This window comes from Mobula hypostoma, chromosome 15 (genome assembly GCF_963921235.1).
Source record: "Mobula hypostoma chromosome 15, sMobHyp1.1, whole genome shotgun sequence".
In the NCBI taxonomy this organism is placed as follows: domain Eukaryota; kingdom Metazoa; phylum Chordata; class Chondrichthyes; order Myliobatiformes; family Myliobatidae; genus Mobula; species Mobula hypostoma.
The window spans coordinates 20247067-20269550 of NC_086111.1; the positions used below are offsets into that span (position 1 = coordinate 20247067).

Here is a 22484-nt window from a genome sequence, read left to right on the forward strand (position 1 = left end):
AATAAGGACTCAAACCATTCTGCAAATATCTCCTAACCGACGTACCCTTTCAAAATTAAAGTCGTACTTTATCATCACTCATTCAGTTTCGATTGTTATCCTTTTTTCTTCCAATTGCATCAGCTCTTCATCTGTCAGTTCTTGGTGATGGGATGCCAAAACTTCTTCAACATCGTGTTCGTCAGCTTCCACAAGCCAAACTCACGTTGTCCTTACTTCGTTCACCACGATCAAAACGCTTAATTATGTCTAGTTTTACCATAAGTGTAACACCCTTACGAGCTCTTTCAGGCTTTTCCGATAGAACTCATCTTGCAAACGGCTGCTCACAGGCACGTGTTAAAGCAAAGGAGTTCCCAATCCGGAGGAGAGCGGCTGCTCGGGGCGCGCTCTGCCTTTTTTCACGCGCTGATTTTTTACCGCGCGCTGAATTTTTTTTCGTAACAGTGAAAACACCTTCTGAAAGCGAAAACAGGGTACTAATGTAGGTCTTTCGTAACAGTGAGGTTTCGTAAAGCGAACATTCGAAAGGCGGGGGACACCTGTATACATTTTCAAGGACTCATCATCTCATATTCTCAATATGTATTGCTAATTATTTTATTATTACTATTTTGTTTGTTTTTTTTTCCTTTTTGCATTTGCACAGCTAGTTGTCTTTTACACATTGGCTGTTGGTCCATCTTTTGTGTAGATTTTCATTGGTTCTCTTATGTTTCTTTGTATTTACTATGAATGCCTGCAAGCAAACGAATCTCAGGGCATTATATGGTGACATACATGTACTTTGATAATAAATTTACTTTGAACCTTAAACCTCATCTATGCCTCCTATCATCTTATACGCTTGAAGGGCCAAGTGCTTTATTCTTGCTCCTGTTTCCTTGTGTTCTGTTTTCATACCAAACGTGACATCTCCCTGTTTTTCTGTGTTGAAATTCATCTGCTAGCCACATACCAGTCCCCACAGGGCTTCATTCATGCAGTCAAACTTGGATCAGTCACACCAAGCAGCTCGAACTGCTGCATAAAAGCTTGTCAGCAAAGAATTCTGGTGGCGATACAAGTTTAAGGAATTAATTTGAAATATTTAACATAGGCCATTATTCGAGGGAGAAAGTAACAATCTTAACGGGGACCCTGATGGTGCTTTTGTTCTAATGGCATTTGTCATCTGTGCAAAAAATAACAAGCAGAAAAATGGGAACAAAGAGTGCAGCAGTTGAAAGCAAGCTGGCTCATTCATTGTGTTACAGATGTGGAAAGATTGCTGATGGCCCTGGGCTGATTTTTGTGTTCAGAGATAAAGATCTGCCACTTAGATCACTGCAAGGAATATTTCCTCATTATTTTTCCCTCTCTATGCTTCTCCACTTCCCCTGCTGTCAGAATCAGAATCTGGTTTATTATCACTGACAAATTATGAGAAACTTGCTGTTTTATGGCAGCAGTACATAAAATATACCATAAGTTACAATTACATATACTGTGTGTATATACAGAGTGCATTTTCTATATACTTACTTCTTTACTGCCTGTTAGGCTGCTTCCATTTAGGGCAGTACTGAAGGTCTGTCTGTACCATAGTACACAGATAGAGAAGGATTCTTCAATGCTATTTCCGTGACAATTTTGTTTTTGACTAGTCAGAGTTGTTAGCTCTGAGCTGAAGCCCCTGAACCAAGAGCACCAGTGGAACACTCTTAGTCTGGACTCTACCCTTTGACCTGTTTGGCATGGGTCACCCTACCAAGAGCCAAAGCATAAAGCCCTGACTCCAGCCGACACAGCTGTCTGGGTCATTGAGTTAAGTAAGCCGCCAAACCCCTTGACAAGGTTGTGGTCTGCTTGGAGGTTTGTACTATAGAGTATATCTAGATTTCCATGTGCTGATATATCTATATTTAAGGCATTGTCTTTTAAAGGTGCTCTTGATGTCAGGGAGATTAGTGCTCACAATGGAGAAGACTGAGTTTACGCCGTGTGCAGTTTGTTCTGATCCAGTGCAGTGGCCCCTCCATACCAGATGGTGAGGCACCAGTCAGAATGCTATCGGCGGCAAATCCCGGATGTGCTCCTCATCGGGAAGCTCAGTAATACAGTTATAGGGAAAAATGAGAATGTTCTAGAAGCACATCAGGGACAGATACACTGCATGATTGAGGAGGATGACATGGTAATATAAACAGTGCTGGCAATTGTGTGCAGATATCTGAGGAGAAATGGCAGCAGCTTGTTGTGGTTTTGTTGAAACAGCCTGGCAGGGCAGGGTGCAGGACTATTTGGAGCTTTGACTGAGCTCAACTTCACATTGCACGTGAAGAATGGCCACTTGAATAGCAGAAGTCCTTGTTCCACAAGAATCTTTTCAGCAAGAGTTGCAAACTCAAACCAAGCCATTTCCTCACCTCTGTTAGAAATGCAACTCCTTGCAAAGGGCTTCAGTTTCCAATACATTGTCAGGCCAGAGAAGTGAGTGCTTTCTTCTCTTCTACAGGAGCATGATTGAGAGCATCCTGACTGGCTGCATCACTGCCTGGTATGGGAACTGTACTCCCCTCAATCGCAGGACTCTGCAGAGAGTGGTGCGGACGGCCCACCACATCTGTGGACGTGAACTTCCTACTATTCAGGACACTTACAAAGACAGGGTGTAAAAAGGGCCTCAAAATGGCGGGAGGAGAAGATGGCGGCACGATGCAGCTCGCAGTGGCCACTCCGGTGGTGATGTCTGTTATTTGTCAAGTAGGGAGCCATGCACAATCCTGATTTGATGGAGATGGATGTGAGAGCATGGAGGAACATCTGGTGAAACTTCTGAAATGCCTGCTTCGCTGCTGCTGCTACTGTGTGGTCCAGAATCTCCGGAGGATAAGGCCTCGAATCCTTGGCTTTGCCTGTTGCTCGGCGGCCGGGGTAGGGTCGAAGCGTTCGGCAGAGGATGGTGTTTGGAGAGGCTGTGTCGGAGGGGCTGGTCGGAGGTTTGAAGTTTTTGGACGAACTCAGAGTCCGCTGTGGTCGGGTGCTTCCAGTGGTGCTGCATCGGCAAGTTGGCGGCGCTTGGAGGTTCATGGCGGGGAGAGTTTTTCCCTTCTGCCGCCTGCGTGAGATGATGAGTCTCTCGGGACTTTGAGACTTTTTTTTACCGTGCTCATGGTCGGGCTCTTTATAAATTATGGTATTGCTTTGCACTGTTGTAACTATATGTTATAATCATGTGGTTTTGTCAGTTTTAGTCTTGGTTTGTCCTGTGTTTTCTTGTGATATCATTCTGGAGGAACGTTGTATCATTTTTTAATGCGTGCATTTCTAAATGACAATAAGCGAGGACTGAGTGTCCTCATAATCTAATCTAAAAAAAAATTATTGGGGATCCGAGTCACCCCAACTACAAACTGTTCCAGCTGATACCATCCAGGAAGCAGTACCACAGCATAAAAGCCAGGACCAACTGGCTCCGGGACAGCTTCTTCCACCAGGCCATCAGACTGATTAATTCATGCTGACACAACTGTATTTCTATGTTATATTGACTATCCTGTCGTACATAATATTTATTATAAACTACTAAAATTGCACATTGCACATTTGAACAGAGACTTATAAAGATTTTTACTCCTCATGTATATGAAGGATGCAAGTAATAAAGTCAATCCAATTCAATTCAGTTGCTATTACTAAGGAGAAGGTGCTTGGGAAGCTGGAAGGTCTGCAAGTAGGTAAGTCAACTGGATCGGATGGACTATACCCATGGGGTCGGAAAAAGGTAGGCGAAAAGATTGCGGGGGAGAGGGTGCGGCACTAGTAATGATTGTTCAAGAATTACTCGATTCTGGAATGCTTTTGGAAGAGTGGAAAATTACAAATATCATTACATTCTTTCGGAAGGGAGGGAGGCAAAAGACTGGAAATTATAAGCTAGTTAGCCTGACTTGTTGGAGTTCATTATGAAGGAAGAGGTTTCGGGGTACTTGGAGGCACATGATAAAATAGTCCCAAATCAGCATGGTTTCCTTAAGGGGGGGAATCTTGCTTGACAAATCTGTTGGAATTCTTTGAAGAAATAACAAGCAGGATTGACAAAGGAGAGTCAGTGGATGTTATTTACTTGGATTTCCTGAAGGCCTGTGACATGGTGCCTCACATGAGGCTGCTAAACAATAGGAAATATACTAGTGTGGATACAGCATTGGCTGACTGGCAGGACAGAAAGAGTGGGAATAACTGGAATCTTTTCTGGTTGGCTTTCGGTGACTAGTGGTGTTTTGCAGGGGTCAGTGTTGGAACTGATTCTTTTCACATTGTATGTCAACGATTTGGATAGTGGGAATATCCACAAACTATGGGCTCACTTTCAAGGACTCTGCAACTCATGTTCTCAATATTTATTACTTATTAACTTATTACTAAAATTTGTTATTTTTTTCCTTTTTTGTACTGTATTAGCACATTTTGTTGTCTTTTGCACATTGCTTGTTTGCACTTTTTTGTTGTGTGGAATCTTTCATTGATTCTCTTGTGTTTCTTTGTATTTTTTGTGAATACCCGCAAGAAAATGAATCTCAGGATAGTATATGGTGACATATATGTACTTTGATAATGAATTTATTTTGAACTTTTGAATTTTGAACTTTAATTTAAAACAAATCCACTACTGACCTTGCAAAAGAACCCATGACATTATTTTAAACCAAGATCCGACATTTAAAATTATAATTGATTCTACATTTTGAGAATATAATTAGTTGCAGAAAGCTTTGGTAACTGCCAATATTCTTTGACAAATAGCTGTAACTTGCAGTTGGCTCATGCAGCAGAGATGCTTCAACTGATGGACGCAAATGAGCACAAGCAAGCAGGTCCAGAAAGCTCAGTGGAAGCATCCAGAGAGATAGATAGGCATAGAGGCCCTTCAGCCCAACATGCTGATGCTGACCGAACTGCCCATCTAAGCTAGTCCCATTTACCCACGTTTGCCCCATGTCCCACAGACTTTCCCTTCCTTGACCCTGTCTTTTAAATGTTGTTAATGTATCTGGCTCAACCATTTCCACACACACACACCACCCTCTGAGTGAACAAGTTTCACCTCAGGTTCCGATTAAATCTTTCTCCTCATGTTAAACCTATGCCCTCTAGTTCTTAATTCTCCCTCCTTTTGTATATCTCAGTATATCTCCTATGCTCTTGGGAATAATGTTTTATCCTTTTTCAATAACTCAAGTCCCAGCAACATCCTTGTAAATTTTCTCTGTGCTCTTTCAATCTTATTGATAACTTTCCTTAATCATTGGGATCGTACCATTGATGGGACTTGGAATATGATTGGAGCTAGTTCATGTTAATGGCCTAATTCTGCTCCTATGTCTTATGGTCTTAACCACCTGAGTACAGTAGCAGCGGCCAAGTGGTTAAAGCATTAGACTAGCAACCTGAAGGTCGTGAGTTCGAGCCCCAGCCGAGGCAGTGTGTTGTGTCCTTGAGCAAGGCACTTAACCACACATTGGTCTGCGACGACACTGGTGCCAAGCTGTATCCGCCCTTGCCCTTCCCTTGGACAACATTGGTGTCGTGGAGAGGGGAGACTTGCAGCATGGGCAACTGCCGGTCTTCCATACAACCCTGCCCAGGCCTGCGCCCTGGAAAGTGAAGACTTTCCAGGCACAAATCCATGGTCTCGCAAGACTAACGGATGCCTTATTATTATTATTATTACAGTAGCAGTGGAATCTCCCAGGACCCTTCTACAACAGAGGGTATGACACCCCCAACACCACCAAACCAGTTTACAATGCAAGCTGACCAGCCACACCTTCATTCGAGTGAATTCTAGACTAGGAAGGAGTCACTTAATCCCTCAACATGGCCCTTGGTGTTGCTGATTACACCAAGCCGCGCCAGATTCCAAGCCCGTCCAAAGCCTCAGATGGGTACATACCAACCCCCAACCTCGAGAAAAGCTTGATTAATCCTTCCCGATTATTTTTAACAGCGATTTGTTTTGTTGGTGTTATACCTGACAGTGTTGAAGCTCAGCAGATGATGGTTGGTGGGTGTCAATCTATTGTTCTGCAGGCTGTGGCTCCCAATAGTTCAACCACAGGCCTCTTGTGACTAAACTGCATTGCCATGCTCTGCGAAGATCACGACTTTCCATAAGACTATAAGACTATAATTCATTGGAGCAGAATTAGGCCATTCAGCCCATTGAGTCTGCTTCACCATTACATCATGACTGATCCCGAATCCCACTCAACACCACACACCTGCCTTCTTGCCATATCCTTTGATGTCCTGAATGATCAGGAAACTATAAACTTCCACCTTAAATATGCCAACGGACTTGGTCTCCATCACAGTCTGTGGCACAGCATTCCACAGATTCACCGCTCTCTGGCTAAGAAAACTCCTCCTTACCTCTGTTCTAGAAGGTCGCTTCTCAGTTTTGAGGCTGTGCCCTCTAGTTCTGGATACCCCCCCACTATCAGAAACATCCTCTCCACATCCACCCTCTCTAGTCCTTTCAACATTTGGTAGGTTTCAATGAGATCCTCCCACATTCTTCTAGATTCCAGGGAGTACGGGCCCAAAGCTGCCAAACGCTCCTCTTTTGCTTGCAATGCGTCACTGAAGTTCCAGAGACACGTCCCTTGACGGCCAGAGTAACTCAGACAGGGCCAGTTGTTTTATGCCCTGGCCTCTAGGTGTCACCACCATGCTTGCAGGACCATCTATCACTGTGTGCCGTTGCACCACGTGGGAGTAGAAACTCAGGCCTTCTCAGTTTGGACGTGGGCTCCTTTCAGTCTCAAGGAACTTTCGTAGAAGCTGATAAGCCAAGTTACTATATAGCATCAATGGAGAGGAATAAACAGTCGATATTTCGGGCTGAGACCCTTCATCTCAGCCTGAGTCATCAAATGTTCATTCCTCTCCATTGAGGCTGTCTGACCTGCTGAGCTCCTCCAGCATTTTGTGCATGTTGCTCTGAATTTCCAGTATTTGCAGAATCACTTGTGTTTATATAATATGTCTTGTACTTTTATCTATTATCTGCTTGAATGGCAGTGAAAACAAAAACTGCTGGAGAAACAGACAGAAACTCATAGACCTGAAACATTAACTCTGTTGCTCCCTTCACAGACACTGCTTGACCTCGTGAATGTTTCCAGCCCTTTCTGATTTTTACCTCAGATTTTCAGTATCTGCAGGTATTCTTTTAGTTGTCAAATGAATAAACTAACCTTTTTAAAGAGCCGAATTACGTCCTCGCTGATCTGCGTTAGGCGGACGATGATGTTGTTGGTGTATATGTCATTGAGTGTGGCATGGTCCTTGCTCTCTCGTCGTGTCTGATTGAGGACCAGGTACCAGCAGTTCACAGGTGACAGTAGATGTTGGTCTTTCCTGGGAATTAAAGAGGTACAGTCAGTGTTAATGCTCATTTCACTCAACACTTCCCTTGGAGTTGAAGCAAATCTCACAGACCCTCCCTTTCTGCATGAAATGATTGTCAGCTGAACAGGCAAAGGCACCTCCATGAGAAAGCATACCTGTCCCCACACGCAGCAGTGCAGAACTCCCTCAAGTTCGTAATGACCCAGGGTCCAGATTAAAAGCAAATTAAACAAAAATCCTTTGCCTACTGGCTGCATTAAAAAAAACTAACACCACTGCAAGAGGCCACAGAAGTTGCAGACTCAGTCAGCTTCATCAGGGGAACAACCTTTTCCGCCATCGAGGAACGCTTCAAGAGGTAGCACCTCAAGAAGGTGGCATCTATCCTTAAAGGCCCCTCGCCATCTAGAAAATACACTCTTCACCTGACCATCATCGGGGTGGAGGTACAGGAGCCTTAAGCTCCATACTGAACGTTTTAAAAACAGCTTCTTCCCCTCCACCATCAGATTTCTGAATCCATGAACTCACCATTCACCCTTTGTATTCCTTATTTATTTCTGTCACTAAATAATTCCAGTAATTTTATGTCTTGCATTGTACTGCTGGCAGAAAGCAACAAATTTTAGTAGATATGTCAATTATAATAAACCTGATTTTAATTCTGATTAATAAGTAAGTATTTTTAACTCTTCCTTAGTACTCTGGTGCTATATTAGTTCTTTATTTACATGCCCATTTTTCTTATCAATATACATTTTTATTAACCTTTTTTTAAATAGCTACTGTAGTTCCTTTTATATGAATGCAAAGCAGGGAAAGACAGATAATACCTCACAGACCCACAGTCAAACACCCAGCTGAAAAACGGGGTTAATAAATATGGATGTGGGAGTGGATTATTGCCATTAACTTTATCGGTGAGACTTGTCGGAAATAGATAAAGGTTCACACTGCAGATAGGTGAACATCAAACAGGGTTTGCAGGTTTTGAAGTCATAGCTCATTGTTAAACATTAATGCCATCAGAAGGAAATATAAGATATTGTGAACAATGCAGGGTATTTAACTTTGCCTACTCCCTTCAGCACTCACATTAATTCCTGGGTGTTTGAAAGATGTTGCCTTTGATTTTAAAGCAGGATGGCTCGGAAAGGTAAGTTAACCAGTATCAGAGACTATAAAAGACTGATACTTCTATATACATGTCAAAGACTGACTGCAATCACGATTTCCAGCACGCCAAGAGATCTCAGCGTTACTTACACTTCTCTTGTCATTCTGACGAATACCTGTCATTCCTCTGTATGTCTGGTTAATCATTCTGAACAGGCTCCAACTCTGACACAGCTCGTCCATTACCGGCTGCATGTTTCAATGCAGCTGAGAAAGCTGCCTGGATGCAAAGGCAGTGCAAGATCCAGCAAGGTTGTAGGATGTTGTGCAGCATGTCAGAGGTCAGCATCAAGCTCCTGGTGTTACCCACCCCAAAGTCAAACATTTGTGAGATTAAAGTTCTGTCCGCAAGTCAAGTCAAATTTCTTGTCATGTGTACAAGTGCGGTGAGGTCCAAACATACTTTCAGCAGCATGACGGACCTGTAGGTATGGACAACACACAGAACATAAACTATACAGACAATCCACCGCATGGCTTGTACAGATTCAGCAGGTCATCGAAAACTTTGACAAACGTCTACAGATGCACAGTATCCTGTCTGTGCATCAAAACCTGGTATGGAAACACCAACACCCAGGAATGGAAAAACCTGTACAGAGTCGTCGATATGGCTCAGCCCGTCACAGAAAATCCCTTCTCACCATTGAGCACACTGACAAGGAGTGATGCCACAGGAGAGCAGCATCCGGCATCAAGGACTGCCATCATCCAGGCCGTGCTCTCTTCTTGCTGTTGCCATTGGGAAGGAGGTACAGGAGCCTTCAGTCCCACACCACCAGGTTCAGGAACAGATATCCCCTACAGCTATCAGGCTCCTGAACTAAAGTGGATAACTTAATTCACCTTGACTCGGAACTGATTCCACAACGTACGATTCACTATCTAGGACTTTACAACTCATGCTCTCAATATTATTTATTTACTTTCTCTTATTTGCAGTTTGTTTTCTTTTGCACATTGGTTGTTTGTCAGCCTTTGTGTGTAGTTTTGTATTTATTCTATTGTATGTCTTAGTTTTCCTCTAAATGCTTGCAAGAAAATGAACATCAAGTTAGTATATGGTGACATATACCTATTTTGATAATAAATTTACTTTGACCTTAAAATATGAAAAAAGCAAAAAAAAAAACAAAGGCACAATGGAAGATGAGTCCATGGTAGTGAGAGATGTGATCTGTAGTGTTCCATTGCCGAGTTTGGTAAGGTTAGAGTTGTACGGATAGCTTCAACACATTATATCACCCTAGGATGGATAGACAGGAAAGCTTCTTTTACGTTTTCCCATCAACCATTCCTGACTCCAGTGAAATGTGAACCAGATGCAGAGGTTCAGGAGTCTCTGCTCCTGCCTCTAAACAGCTCACCTTCCCAGGTCCTGAAGACAATCCTCCATTGTCCATCATGCTGGAGTCAATTATAAAGGATGAAATAACAACACATTTGGATAGCAGTAACAGGATAGGTCCGAGTCAGCATGGATTTACGAAGGGGAAATCATGCTTGAATAATCTTCTGGAATTTTTTGAGGATGTAACTATGAAAATGGACAAGGGAGAGCCAGTGGATGTAATGTACCTGGACTTTCAGAAAGCCTTTGATAAGGTCCCACATAGGAGATTAGTGGGCAAAATTAGAGCACATGGTATTGGGAGTAGGGTACTGACAGGGATTGAAAATTGGTTGGCAGACAGGAAACAAAGAGTAGGGATTAACGGGTCCCTTTCAGAATGCCAGGCGGTGACTAGTGGGCACCACAAGGCTCAGTACTGGGACCACAGCTATTTACAATATACATTAATGATTTAGATGAAGGGATTAGAAGTAATATTAGCAAATTTGCAGATGACACAAAGCTGGGTGGCAGTGTGAAATGTGCGGAGGATGTTGAGATAATGCAGGATGACTTGGACAGGTTGGGTGAGTGGGCAGATGCATGGCAGATGCAGTTTAATGTGGATAAATGTGAGGTTATCCACTTTGGTGGCAAGAACAGGAAGGCAGATTACTATCTGAATGGTGTCAAGTTAGGAAAAGGGGAAGTACAACGAGATCTTGGTGTCCTTGTTCATGAGTAACTGAAAGTAAGCATGCAGGTACAGAAGGCAGTGAAGAAAGCTAATGGCATGTTGGCCTTCATAACAAGGGGAGTTGAGTATAGGAGCAAAGAGGTCCTTCTGCAGTTGTACAGAGCCCTGGTGAGACCACACCTGGAGTATTGTGTACAGTTTTGGTCTCCAAATTTGAGGAAGGACATTCTTGCTATTGAGGGAGTGCAGTGGAGGTTCACGAGGTTAATTCCCGGGATGGCAGGACTGTCATATGTTGAAAGATTGGAGCAACTAGGCTTGTATACACTGGAATTTAGAAGGACGAGAGAGGATCTGATTGAAACTTATAAGATTATTAAGGGATTGGACACACTAGAGGCAGGAAACATGTTCCCGATGTTGGGGGAGTCCAGAACCAGAGGCCACAGTTTGAGAATAAGAGGTAGGCAATTTAGAATGGAGTTGAGGAAAAACTTTTTCACCCAGAGGGCTGTGGATCTGTGGAATGCTCTGCCTCAGAAGGCAGTGGAGGCCAATTCTCTGGATGCTTTCAAGAAAGAGATAGATAGAGGTCTTAATGATAGCAGAGTTAAGGAATATGGGGAGAAGGCAGGAACGGGGTACTGATCGTGGATGATCAGCCATGATCACAGTGAATGGTGGTGCTGGCTCGAAGGGCTGAATGGTCTACTCCTGCACCTATTATCTATTATCATGCATCTTGTGATGTGTATGATGAAGAAAGCAAATGAAGCACACTTACTGTCTGTTATAAACCCAGGTCTGCCACAGGTGACCTTTCTAGCTTATTAATGCAAGTTGTAAGTAGTCAAAGCAACTTCTCTTACAGTAGTTAGCTTATAGCTACTGAAGTGATTACATATGCTAGCAATGTATCAGCCAGATTGAACCTGTGACCTAACAGGACAGTTGTGTTTGTTGAATATGTACTTCTAAACTTCTTTCCAGATCTAGGAAGTGTGATTGATATGAATTGATGAAGTAGTTGTCTTTCACGGTGTATTATGATAACCATGTATTACAACAGTAGGACAGAGCCCATCATTACACTCACGTGATCTGGTCAATTAGCATTTACTATGATTAGAAGTAACACCATATTTCACAGATCCATAGCGGACTTAAGATATCAGTCATTTTCCATATTGTTAGAGTTGGAGAATGAACTTGACGGACCAGATCGCAGATTTACATTCCACTGTTTACAATCGTTCAGATGGACCACTCCCTCAGAGACTTGCCTTCACGCAAAGTAGAAATGTTCCAAGGTGTCTCACAGAGGCATAACCAGTGGAAACCATGGACCCTGAGGAAATGGTCGTTGAAAGTTCCCACCACCTACTGTAATTGTCCTTTCACTGTATAACTTTGCAAAGTGTATCATCTACATTTATTGGGATTAAATTCCATCTGCCAGTTTTCTGCCCAATTTACATTTACCCTATGCTCAGCGGTCACTTCATTTGGTCCACCTGAACACCTGCTTGTTAATGCAAACATGGAATCGGTCAAAAATGTGGCAGTAACTCAATGCATAAAAGCAGGCACACATGGTCAAGAGGTTCAGTTGTTGTTCACACCAAACATCAGAATGGGGAAGAAATGTGATCGAAGTGATTTTCACCGCGGAGTGATTGTTCGTGCCAGACAGGGTGGTTTGAGTATCTCAGAAACCACTGATTTCATGGGATTTACATGCACAACAGTCTCTGGAGGTTATAGAGAATGCTGTGAAAAACAAAAAAAACACATCCAGTGAGTGGCAATTCTCTGGGTGAAAGAGGCTTGTCAAGGCTTGAGAGAGGTCAGAGCAGAATGAGCAGACTGGATCAAGCTGATAAGAAGGTGACAGTAACTCAAATAACCATGTATTACAACAGTGGTGTGCAGAAGAGCCTCTCTGAATGCACAACATGTTGGACCTTGAAGTGGATGGGCTATCGCAGCAAAAGAACACACCAGGTTCCACTCCTGGACCTGATAAAATGGCCGCTGAGCATATGTACTGCTGTAGTTTCATATAGGCTTCTTTGCTCTCCACAATGCTCTAACAACTTCATGTTATCCATAAACTTCTTACATTCACATCCAATTTATTTACATCACTAATAATAAGGGATACATCACTGTTTAGACTTCGTTCTACACTACCTTCTGTCACCTGCCACAAAGTCAATTTTGAATGCAGTTAGCCATCTCACCATAGATCACATGTGCCTTAATCTTCTGGACTAGCCTACCACGTGCAACCTTTTAAAATCACGCCCACTGCCCTACCCTCACGATTCTTTAAAAGCTCAGTTAAATCATGATTTGCTCCACACAGTCACAATGGCGATTCCCAAGTAGCCCTGCTAATTTCCAAATTTAGATAAATCACATCCCTTAGGATTTTCTCCAATACCTTCACTACCTCACCAACTAAATGCTCACTAGCCGTAAACGCGAGGAATTCTGCAGGTGCTGGAAATTCAAGCAACACCCATCAAAGTTGCTGGTGAACACAGCAGGCCAGGCAGTAACTCTAGGAAGAGGTACAGTTGACGTTTCGGGCCGAGACCCTTCGTCAGGACTAACTAAAGGAAGAGCTAGTAAGAGGTATGAAAGTGGGAGGGGGAGGGGAGATCCAAAATGATAGGAGAAGACAGGAGGGGGAGGGATGGAGCCAAGAGCTGGACAGGTTTTTCCTTCTCCCTGGGCCTCCTGTCCCTGGATCCTCTCATATCTCTTTTGCCAATCACCTGTCCAGCTCTTGGCTCCATCCCTCCCCCTCCTGTCTTCTCCTATCATTTTGGATCTCCCTCTCCCCCTCCCACTTTCAAATCTCTTACTAGTTAGTCCTGACGAAGGGTCTTGGCCCGAAAAGTCGACTGTACCTCTTCCTAGAGATGCTGCCTGGCCTGCTGCGTTCACCAGCAACTTTGATGTGTGTTACTCACTAGCCAATTGCCTCTCAGTCTAAGGAGAAGCCATGGCCAATTGTGTTTTGGTTTTGACAATGTGTGTAAAGGCAGCCATTGAGTTAGGCAAAGTAGGAGGCATATCATGGAGGATATTTTCAAAAGTTGCAGAGGGGTTCAGAAAGGTCAGGAAACAGAAAGCTCCATAGTCACTGTCAAAGGGAATAATGCCCTTAATAACATCTCATGGCCAGAATTTGCACATTGCTATGTACATTATTGAAGGACTTGGGGCTCAGATTCAAAGCTCCAGGAGAAAGAAGGAAAGGCTAAAAGTTTGGTTATCATCTAAGTGTCCTGCCTGTAAGATGATAATAAGGGATTCAAAGGGGGAATTGGATAAATACTTGACACAGTGACCTATCCTCCTCACTTCACACTGCCAAGGCAACTCTTAAATTTATCCCTCTGACTAAGCTGTTGGTCACCTGCTCTAATTTCTCATTCGGTTTCCTGGCATTACGTTTGGTCCATTTACATATTCTTTGGGATGCTTGACTTAATTTGAACACAACAGCGTCATACTATTTTCTTAAGAGCAAATAATTCAACAATATTGGTTCACTGATAAAATATGGCTAGGGATTCCAGGAATATGCAAATTAATTCATGTGGGTCTTTGTTTAACCCACATGAACATAAGTCAAATACAAACAGAAAATGCCAGGAACACTCAGCAGGTTAGACAGCATCTGTGGAGGGAGATACAGTTAACATATCCAATCGAAGACTTTCATCTCCGGTTCTCTTTCTACAAAAGTTACCTGGCCTACTGACTGTCTCCTACATTTTACATCTTTCTTTAGATTTCTATCATCTAGTTTATTTTTTTCACGCCAACACAGCATTCTTGTAATCCAGATTGGTTCCTCAGATCACAAGCTAAGGTTCTGAACCTTCTGATTTTCACTAAATCAGCAACAAGCCTTGAAAAGTTTTTCTTGCAAACTAGTTTGATTTTCCCTTTAGTGTTTTTTTAATCCAGTTCTGACAAAGGATCTTTGACCTGAGATGGTAATTCTGCTGTTCAGAGAGCAGCACTTCATAGAAAGAGGCCCTTTGGCCCATTGTGCCTGTGACAGTCATCATATTTATCCACACCAATCCAAACGTTTTCTAAGCTTTGGCATTTAAAATCAAGAATCAAGGATCAGCCTTATTTGCCATATACAGGACAATTACCTGTATTCGGAATTTGCTGTGGTGTGTTGGTTAGGGCATGGCATGCAACAAACAACATTCAATAATTATAATTCTTCGATCCACAACTTCCTTGTCATTTGCCTAGACTAATTGCTAATCCTCTTATTAGACATACTCTGAGAATATGGGCTCAGTTCAGAAAATATAATGGCCTTCATGGTTTCTTTCTTTCTAGCCCTATTTTACACAATCACCTTTTCCTACCTTCCATGCGGGATTCAACATTTCATGATTGGTACAGAAAGGGTATTAGGCGTTTTGAAGATCTTTTCATAGGTAATCGTTTTGCAACTTTTCAACATCTGTCTGTAAAGTTTAACCTACCTAATACTCATTTCTTTAGATATCTTCAAATTAGACATTTCATTAACCCTTTAATGTCAAACTTTCCTCAGATGCCTGAGAAAAACGCTGTGGGCCTGTTTCTTTGTATTAATCCATTGGATAAAGGTTTAATATCCTTTATTCGGGATAAGTTAGTGATCTTGAGGCGTGCCCCCTTTGATAAAATTAGAACTGCCTAGGAGCATGATTTAAATATCTCCTTATCTGATGCAGTTTGGGATTCAATTCTTAAGTCAGTCAACTCAACCTCTTTATGTGCTCACCACTGCCTTTTGCAGTTTAAGGTTGTACACAGAGCTCACACGTCTAAAACTAAATTATCACAGTTTTACCCTGACGTTAGTCCCATTTGTGATAAGTGTAAAGCGGGCGAGGCTTCTCTTATCCACATGTACTGGGCCTGTCCTAATCTAGACGAATTCTGGAGAGAAGTTTTTCAACTCAGCTGTCTTCAGATTCGTCTGGGGATCCAAGATGGAGTGGGTCAGACAGACTGTCATGCACAAGTCCCTGGACAATGGGGGCAAGAACGTCCCCAATGTCGCCCTCATCCTGATGGCCAGCTTCGTGTGTGGCTGCATCAAGTTGTGTGTAGAACCCAGATATGTGGGTACCAAGTACCACTATGTGCCCAGGTTCTACCTGTCACCCTGGCTACGAAGGATGGGTCTGGCCCCACTACCGCGCGACGCCCCAGTCAGCTGGTCGTTGCCGCCATACCTGTCCTTCCTAGAAAAGTTCTTCCAGGTCAGTGCCTTTGACCACAGGGCCATCAGGCAGTGGTTGGCACATAATGTCCTGCAGGCACTGCAGGAGAAGGACGTGATGGACACAGTGAGGTGGTTCCCTGAACAGACCATCCAGTTCATCTGGCAAAATGCCTCATCGCCAGACCTCACCAACAGGCACCAGGACCTCGCCTGGCTGGCGGTGAGAGAGGCCCTCCCAGTCAGATCCCTCCTGTACGCCCGGAACGTCATCTGCACACCGCGCTGTCCACGGGAGGACAGCAGTGAGGAGGAGTCTGTGACCCACCTCTTTGCACACTGTCAGTTCGCAGAGAGGGTGTGGAGGAGGATGGATGGGCTAGTGTCACGTTTCATCCCCAGCAGCTGCGTAACAGAGGACTCTCTGATCTACGGGCTGTTCCCGGGGACGCACACGGAGACCAACATCCGGTGCTGCTCACAGATCATCAAATCAGTGAAAGACGCTCTTTGGTCGGCCCGAAACTTGATGATCTACCAGCACATGGAGACGTCCGTGGGAGAATGCTGCCGACTGGCACATTCTCGGCTGCAAGAGTACGTGCTGAGGGACGCACTGAAACTCGGTGCAGCCACCGCAAGGGCCCGGTGAGGAAGGACCACAGTTTAGGGTTCTTCTCCTGCGGGAGTGGCAGGGGTCGGGTGGCGGGGAGTATACCCCTCAATAATGGTGTGGGAAGGTGAACCAATGGAGTGCCATGTGGGTGGCCAAAAGTATGGATATCTAGAGACCATAAGGGAAATGTATACAAAGGATTGAGAGTCATTGAATGGTTTATTGTATATAATTTTATTTTTGAATAAAGTATATTTTGAAATTTTAATAAAAATCCCATATTCTTAATTGCCACTTAGAACCTAACCCTCTGATTGCTCTTTTTGGCACCTTGGGTGAAGTAGACATGCACTTGAGTCCTACTAAACGGTTTTTTGTTGTGAATTACATTATAGTTTTGGTAGTTGGCATTATATTTTCTTTTTTTAATATATTATTTACAGCTCTGTGGGGTTGAATGATCCGATTAATTTTTCTTTTATACATAGAAATGATTGGCCTGGGGTTTATAGTGGGAGGCTGGGGAGGACACTAATTTTATATGAATTTATTTTGGGTGCTTTTTCCTTAATGTTATGAATTATATATTGGACACGTTTGTTTTGCACTGTATAAATCTCCATTTCGTTGATGGTTTCTTTTTGTTGCTGTATTGAAGAAACGCATAGAAAAATTAATTAAAAAATTATAAAGAATAAAGAATTATATAAAAATAAAAATGATATATAAAGAAAAAACTAATAAAGTTAGAGGTTAAAGGATGGATACCAACTTGTATTTACAATGTAACCAATATTATAAAAATTGGTTTAAAGTGTCCACAGTGCAGTGCCCATCTAAATGCTTCTGAAATGTTTTTTATTTCAGATTTACCCCAAACCTTTCATTTTATTGATCATCTCCTGGCCTCAGTGCTGGTGGAGTGCAGAAGTGCTGATATCCCAGTAAACTTCCAGTGCAATAAAGCCTTCGAATATTGGCACATCTGAGGGTTTGGCTGTCATCTCAAGAATCACATTGTCCGAGTTGCCAGTAGAAGGTACATAGCACGAGAATGATGTAAAAGAACATAGACCATTGAACAGTATGGCACAGGAACAGCCCCTTCAGCCTAAAATGTTGTGTTGAACCAATTAAATTAGTAACCAACTGGCTAACTAATCTCTTTTGCCTACACAATCTTAATATCTTTCCATTTTCCACACATTCAAGTGCCAATCTAAACATCTCTTAAAAGTCCTTAACGTACTTGCCTGGACCAGCACCCTAGGCAGAACATTCCAGGTACTCACCACGTTGTGTGTGAAAGATTTTCTGTCACATCTCCTTTGAAATTACCCCCTCTTACCTTAAGCGCATGCCATCTACTATTAGATATTTCAATCCTTGGAAAACGATATTGCCTGCCTACGCTATCTTATGCCTCTGAATCTTTTCAACCTCTATCAGATCTCCTCTCAGTCTCTGCCACTCCAGAGAAAACAACCCACATCTGTCCAATCTCTCATGAGAGCATGTGCCCTCGAATCTGGGCAACATCCTGGTAAACCTCTTCTGCACCCTCTCAAAGCCTCATCATCCTTCCCACAACAGGGTGATCAGAACTGAAAACAACAATCCAGATGCAGCCTAACTGGAGATATATAAAGCTGCAACATAATTTCCTGGCTTTTGAACTCAATGACTCGACTAATAAACCTCATAACCTCTTGATCAACCTGTGCAGCCACTTTCAGGGAGCTATGAACTTGTACCCCAACATCCCCTTGCTTATTAACTCCACTAAACGTCTTGTCCTTAACAGTGTACCATCTCTTTACATTTTACTTACTAAGGTGTAGCTCTTCACATTTGGCTGAATTAAGCTCCATCTACCATTTCTCCGCCCATCTGATCTATAACCTGCTCTATTCTTTGTCAGTCATCTATGCTATCCACAACACCACCAAGCTTCGTATCATCTGCAAACTTACTAATTGTACTCATCTTGTCACCAGATTCGGATATGGCCCAAGAGTGGAGTGAGAGACACTGAAGCAGGTCGATAGTTCACAAACTTTATTGCGAACAGTGTTAAAGGGAAAATAAACAATAAACGCTAGGCCAAACAGGGCCGTTAACTAAAACTCTCAAATGGGAAATGAAGCCTACACTGCAGCTGAAAAGAAAATCTAAACATTAAACGAATACCGCTAGTCTTCAAAGTCGGTTAACTCAAAAGTCCAATTTCTCTGGGAAGGCCGAAAGCAAACAGGCAGCGAAGCATTGCCATGCTCTGTCCAAGTCTCGACAAGCACTACGACGACAAGTATGGAGTTAATTATTATCATGATTAAATAATAATTAGCTGACACATGCAAATTCACAAGCGCAATTGCCATATGTACTGTGCTGCTGAATCCGCGGTTGTGACAGGTCCCCCTCTCTAGGCACAGCCCCTGATGCGACATAGACCTGTGTCCGCTGGAAGTCCCAGATTGGCAACTAGTCCAAGATGTCCTTCGCTGGGATCCAAGTACATTCTTCTGGGCCATACCCTTCCCAGTCCACAAGGTGAGATGCCAGGAGGCGCTGCATAGTACAGACAAGGGAACCATCTACCAGGCGGGGAGGAGGGAGAGGTGGGGTGACTGGGGCCAGGGGAGAGGTAGTAACCGGCCTGAGCTGGGAAACATGGAATACTGGGTGGATCTTCAGTGATGCTGGTAAACGCAATCTATGGGACACCTTGTTGACAGCCTTTTCCACTACAAACGGTCTCACATAGCGCGGTGCCAATTTTTGGTTCTCGACTTTCAGGGTAAGATCCCTTGATGCCAACCACATCCTCTCCTGGCTTGAATGGTCTTACCTGTCAATGGAGCTAATCAGCCTGCCGGGAATGTTGTTTTTGGACGCGCAGCAGAGAAGCCCTGGCTCGTCTCCAGGTGCGTTTGTAGCGCTGGATCAGCTGTTCGGCAGCAGGAACTCCTACATCAATCTCCTGATCAGGGAAGAGTGGGGGCTGGAATCCCTTCTAGCATTCAAAGGGAGGCATACTGGTGGAGGATGACTGGAGGTTATTGTGGGCAATCTCTGTCCAAACCAATTGGAAGCTCCAGGACGTGGGGTCGGAAGAGGCATGACAGCGCAGGGTTGTCTCCAACTCCTGGTTCACTCTCTCAGTCTGGCCATTAGATTGAGGGTGGAACCCAGACAAGAGGCTGGCTGTAGCTCCTGTAAGACAGCAGAAAGCCTTCCAAAAGCTGGAAGTGAATTGTGGTCCACGATCAGACACTATGTCTTGAAGAAAGCCTGGAGCCTGAACACATGTTGAACCATGAGTGTGGCAGTCGCATGAGCTGATGGGAGCTTGGGGAGGGCAATGAAGTGGGCAGCCTTGGAAAATCGATCCACAATGACTGGGGCAGACCAGCGATGAAATCTACTGAGAGGTGGGACCACAAGCAGTGGGGCACAGGCAGTGGACATAACAGACCCGCAGGACACTGGCATGATATCTTCTTCCGAGCGTAGGTGGGACAGGCAGAAACAAAGTCGTGGACATCCTGGGACATAGATGGCCACCAAAATTGTCTCTTTACAAACTCTTAAGTCCACTGGATTCCCAGATGTCCAGCCAAACTGGAGGAGTGACCCCATTCCAACACTTTGGAATGCACCGCAGCAGGGACAAACGGCTGGTTGGGAGGAACCCCATCCGGGCCTGGGTCCGACTGTTGGGCGGCCCTCACCTCTGTCTCTATTCCTCAGATCACCAGAGCAGCGATACATGAGCGAGGAAGAATGGGCTCTGGATTCTCCTCAGCATTGTCCTCAGATCCGTCAAACTGTCAGGAGAGAGCCTTTGTTTTCTTGCTGCCGGGATGATAAGTGAGGACGAAATTGAACCGTGTGAAGAAGAGAGCCACTGGGCTTGACGAGAGTTGAGTCTCTTAGCATCCTGAATATTGAAGAAGTTCTTGTGCTCTGTCCAGACCAAGAATGGATGCTCCCCCCCCTCCAGCCTCTGTCGCCATTCCTCCAGGGCCTCCTTGATATCCAGAAGTTCCCGGTTCCCAATGTTGTAATTCCTCTCGGCCAGAGTCAAGTGACGGGAAAGAAAGGCACAGGGGTGCAGCCGGCTATCCGCAGATGAGGGCTGAGAGAGTACGGCTCTAATGCTTACATCGGATCCACCTCGACAATGAATGGCTGAGATGGGTCTGGATGTTGCAGCAGTGGGGCAGTGGTGAAGCGTCGCTTTGGCTCAGAAAATGCTTGGTCGGCATCGTCCATCCAATGGAATCCTGCCGAGGTCTTCTTGGTGAGTGCATTAATTGGAGCCGCAATAGAGCCGAAATTCCGGATGAAGCAGCAATAAAAGTTCGCAAACCCCATGAAGCGCCGTACCTGTTTGACTGTAAACGGTTTGGGCCACTCTGCAACTGCCTGAACTTTACTAGGATCCATTTGAGCACTGGATGGGGTCAGTATAAAGCCCAAAAACGACATCTGGTCTTTATTCACATTATTCAGGCTTGGCGTACAGGTTATTTTCAAGAAGGCGTCTGAGTACTCTCCGGACATGCTGGACGTGCTCCTGATGAGAGCAGGAATAGATACAGATGTCATCTAAATATACAAACACAAACTGGTTCAACATGTCCCTGAAAACATCGTTAGCCAAGGCCTGGAATACAGCAGGAATGTTGGCCAGACCAAAAGGCATCACCAGGTATTCATAGTGGCCATTAGATTAGAATAGATTCAACTTTATCGTCACTGTGCCGAGTACAGATACCAAGCCAATGAAATGCAGTCAGCATCTAACCAGAATGCAAAGAATAGTGTTATTTACAAAATAACTGCGAATAAAGAATAAGTGCTACAGCACACAAATATAAAAGCACTGAGACAGTACAATATGGGTGCAATACTGCTTAGCGTTGTGATGTCAGGTTCAGGTTTAGAGGTGTTGAAAGCTGTTTTCCACTCATCCCCTTCTTATGCAAATCAGATTGTAAGCATTGTGCAGATCAATATTGGAAAACGTAGTTGCTCCCTGGAGATGTTCAAACGCAGACGCCAGCAAGGGAAGAGGTTAGTGGTTCTTCACAGTGATGTTGTTCAGGGGCAGATAATCGATGCAGGGACACAGCTTGCCATCTTCCTTGCTCACAAAGAAGCCCACTCCTACGGGCGAGGTTGACGGACGGATAAACCCCATGGCCAATGCTTCCTTGATGTATTCCTCCATGGCCACCGTTTCAAGATGAGAGAGGGAAAAGATCCGGCCCCGGGGAGGACTAGTGCCAGGTAGGGGGTCTATGGCGCAGTTGTATAGCCAGTGTGGGGGCAGGGTGGTGGCCTTTCTTTTACTGAAAACCTCAAGGAGATTCACATATTCAGCCGGAATCCCAGACAGGTCCACATCCTTAGCTGACACAGGAGGGGATTCATGGAATGGAGCCTGAGCTGGACCCAGACAGGTAGACAGGCATGCCGGTCCCCACACTTGGAGTACCAATCGATCTGTGGATTATGTCGGGATAACTGGGGAGACCAAGTACCAGAGGCAGTTCAGGTGAACTAACCAGACAGAAAGATATTTCTTCATGATGGTTGCCTTCGAGACCAGTTGGAGGGGTTGGGTGGAAAGCTGGATCTGGCCAGTTCCCAGAGCTCGACCGTCCAGCACCTTGATGTTGATCCTTTCTCTTAATTCCTGAGTTGGAACGCCCCATCTTTGATCAAGAGCGATGTCCATAAGATTCCCAGCTGCACCAGAGCCAATAAACGCCTTAAGTTCATGGGTCTGAGACCTCCACGACAAGGAAGCTGCGAGCATGACAGAATTAGGGGAAGCTGACTGAAGAGAGAACTGACCCATCAGGATTCCCCTCCCTGCTGATGGGTATTCTCTTTTAGTGGATGCTTGGAACATGCCACCCGGAGGTGTCCTGGATCGCCCACAGTAAAGGCAGGAACCTGTTCTCCGGCACCGTTCTCGTTCCTCCTGAGACAG

At 44.3% G+C, this 22484-nt stretch overlaps 1 protein-coding gene across 2 annotated transcripts in view; it reads right to left on the reverse strand.

The window, feature by feature from the left end:
* srgap3 (SLIT-ROBO Rho GTPase activating protein 3) overlaps positions 1 to 22484 on the reverse strand; it is a 289258-nt gene that overhangs the window by 148213 nt on the left and 118561 nt on the right. For both annotated transcript variants that reach the window (XM_063067831.1, XM_063067830.1), the window contains exon 3: positions 7245 to 7407. In XM_063067831.1, the coding sequence (XP_062923901.1) occupies positions 7245 to 7407 (163 nt within the window). The remainder of the gene's footprint in view (positions 1 to 7244; positions 7408 to 22484) is intronic.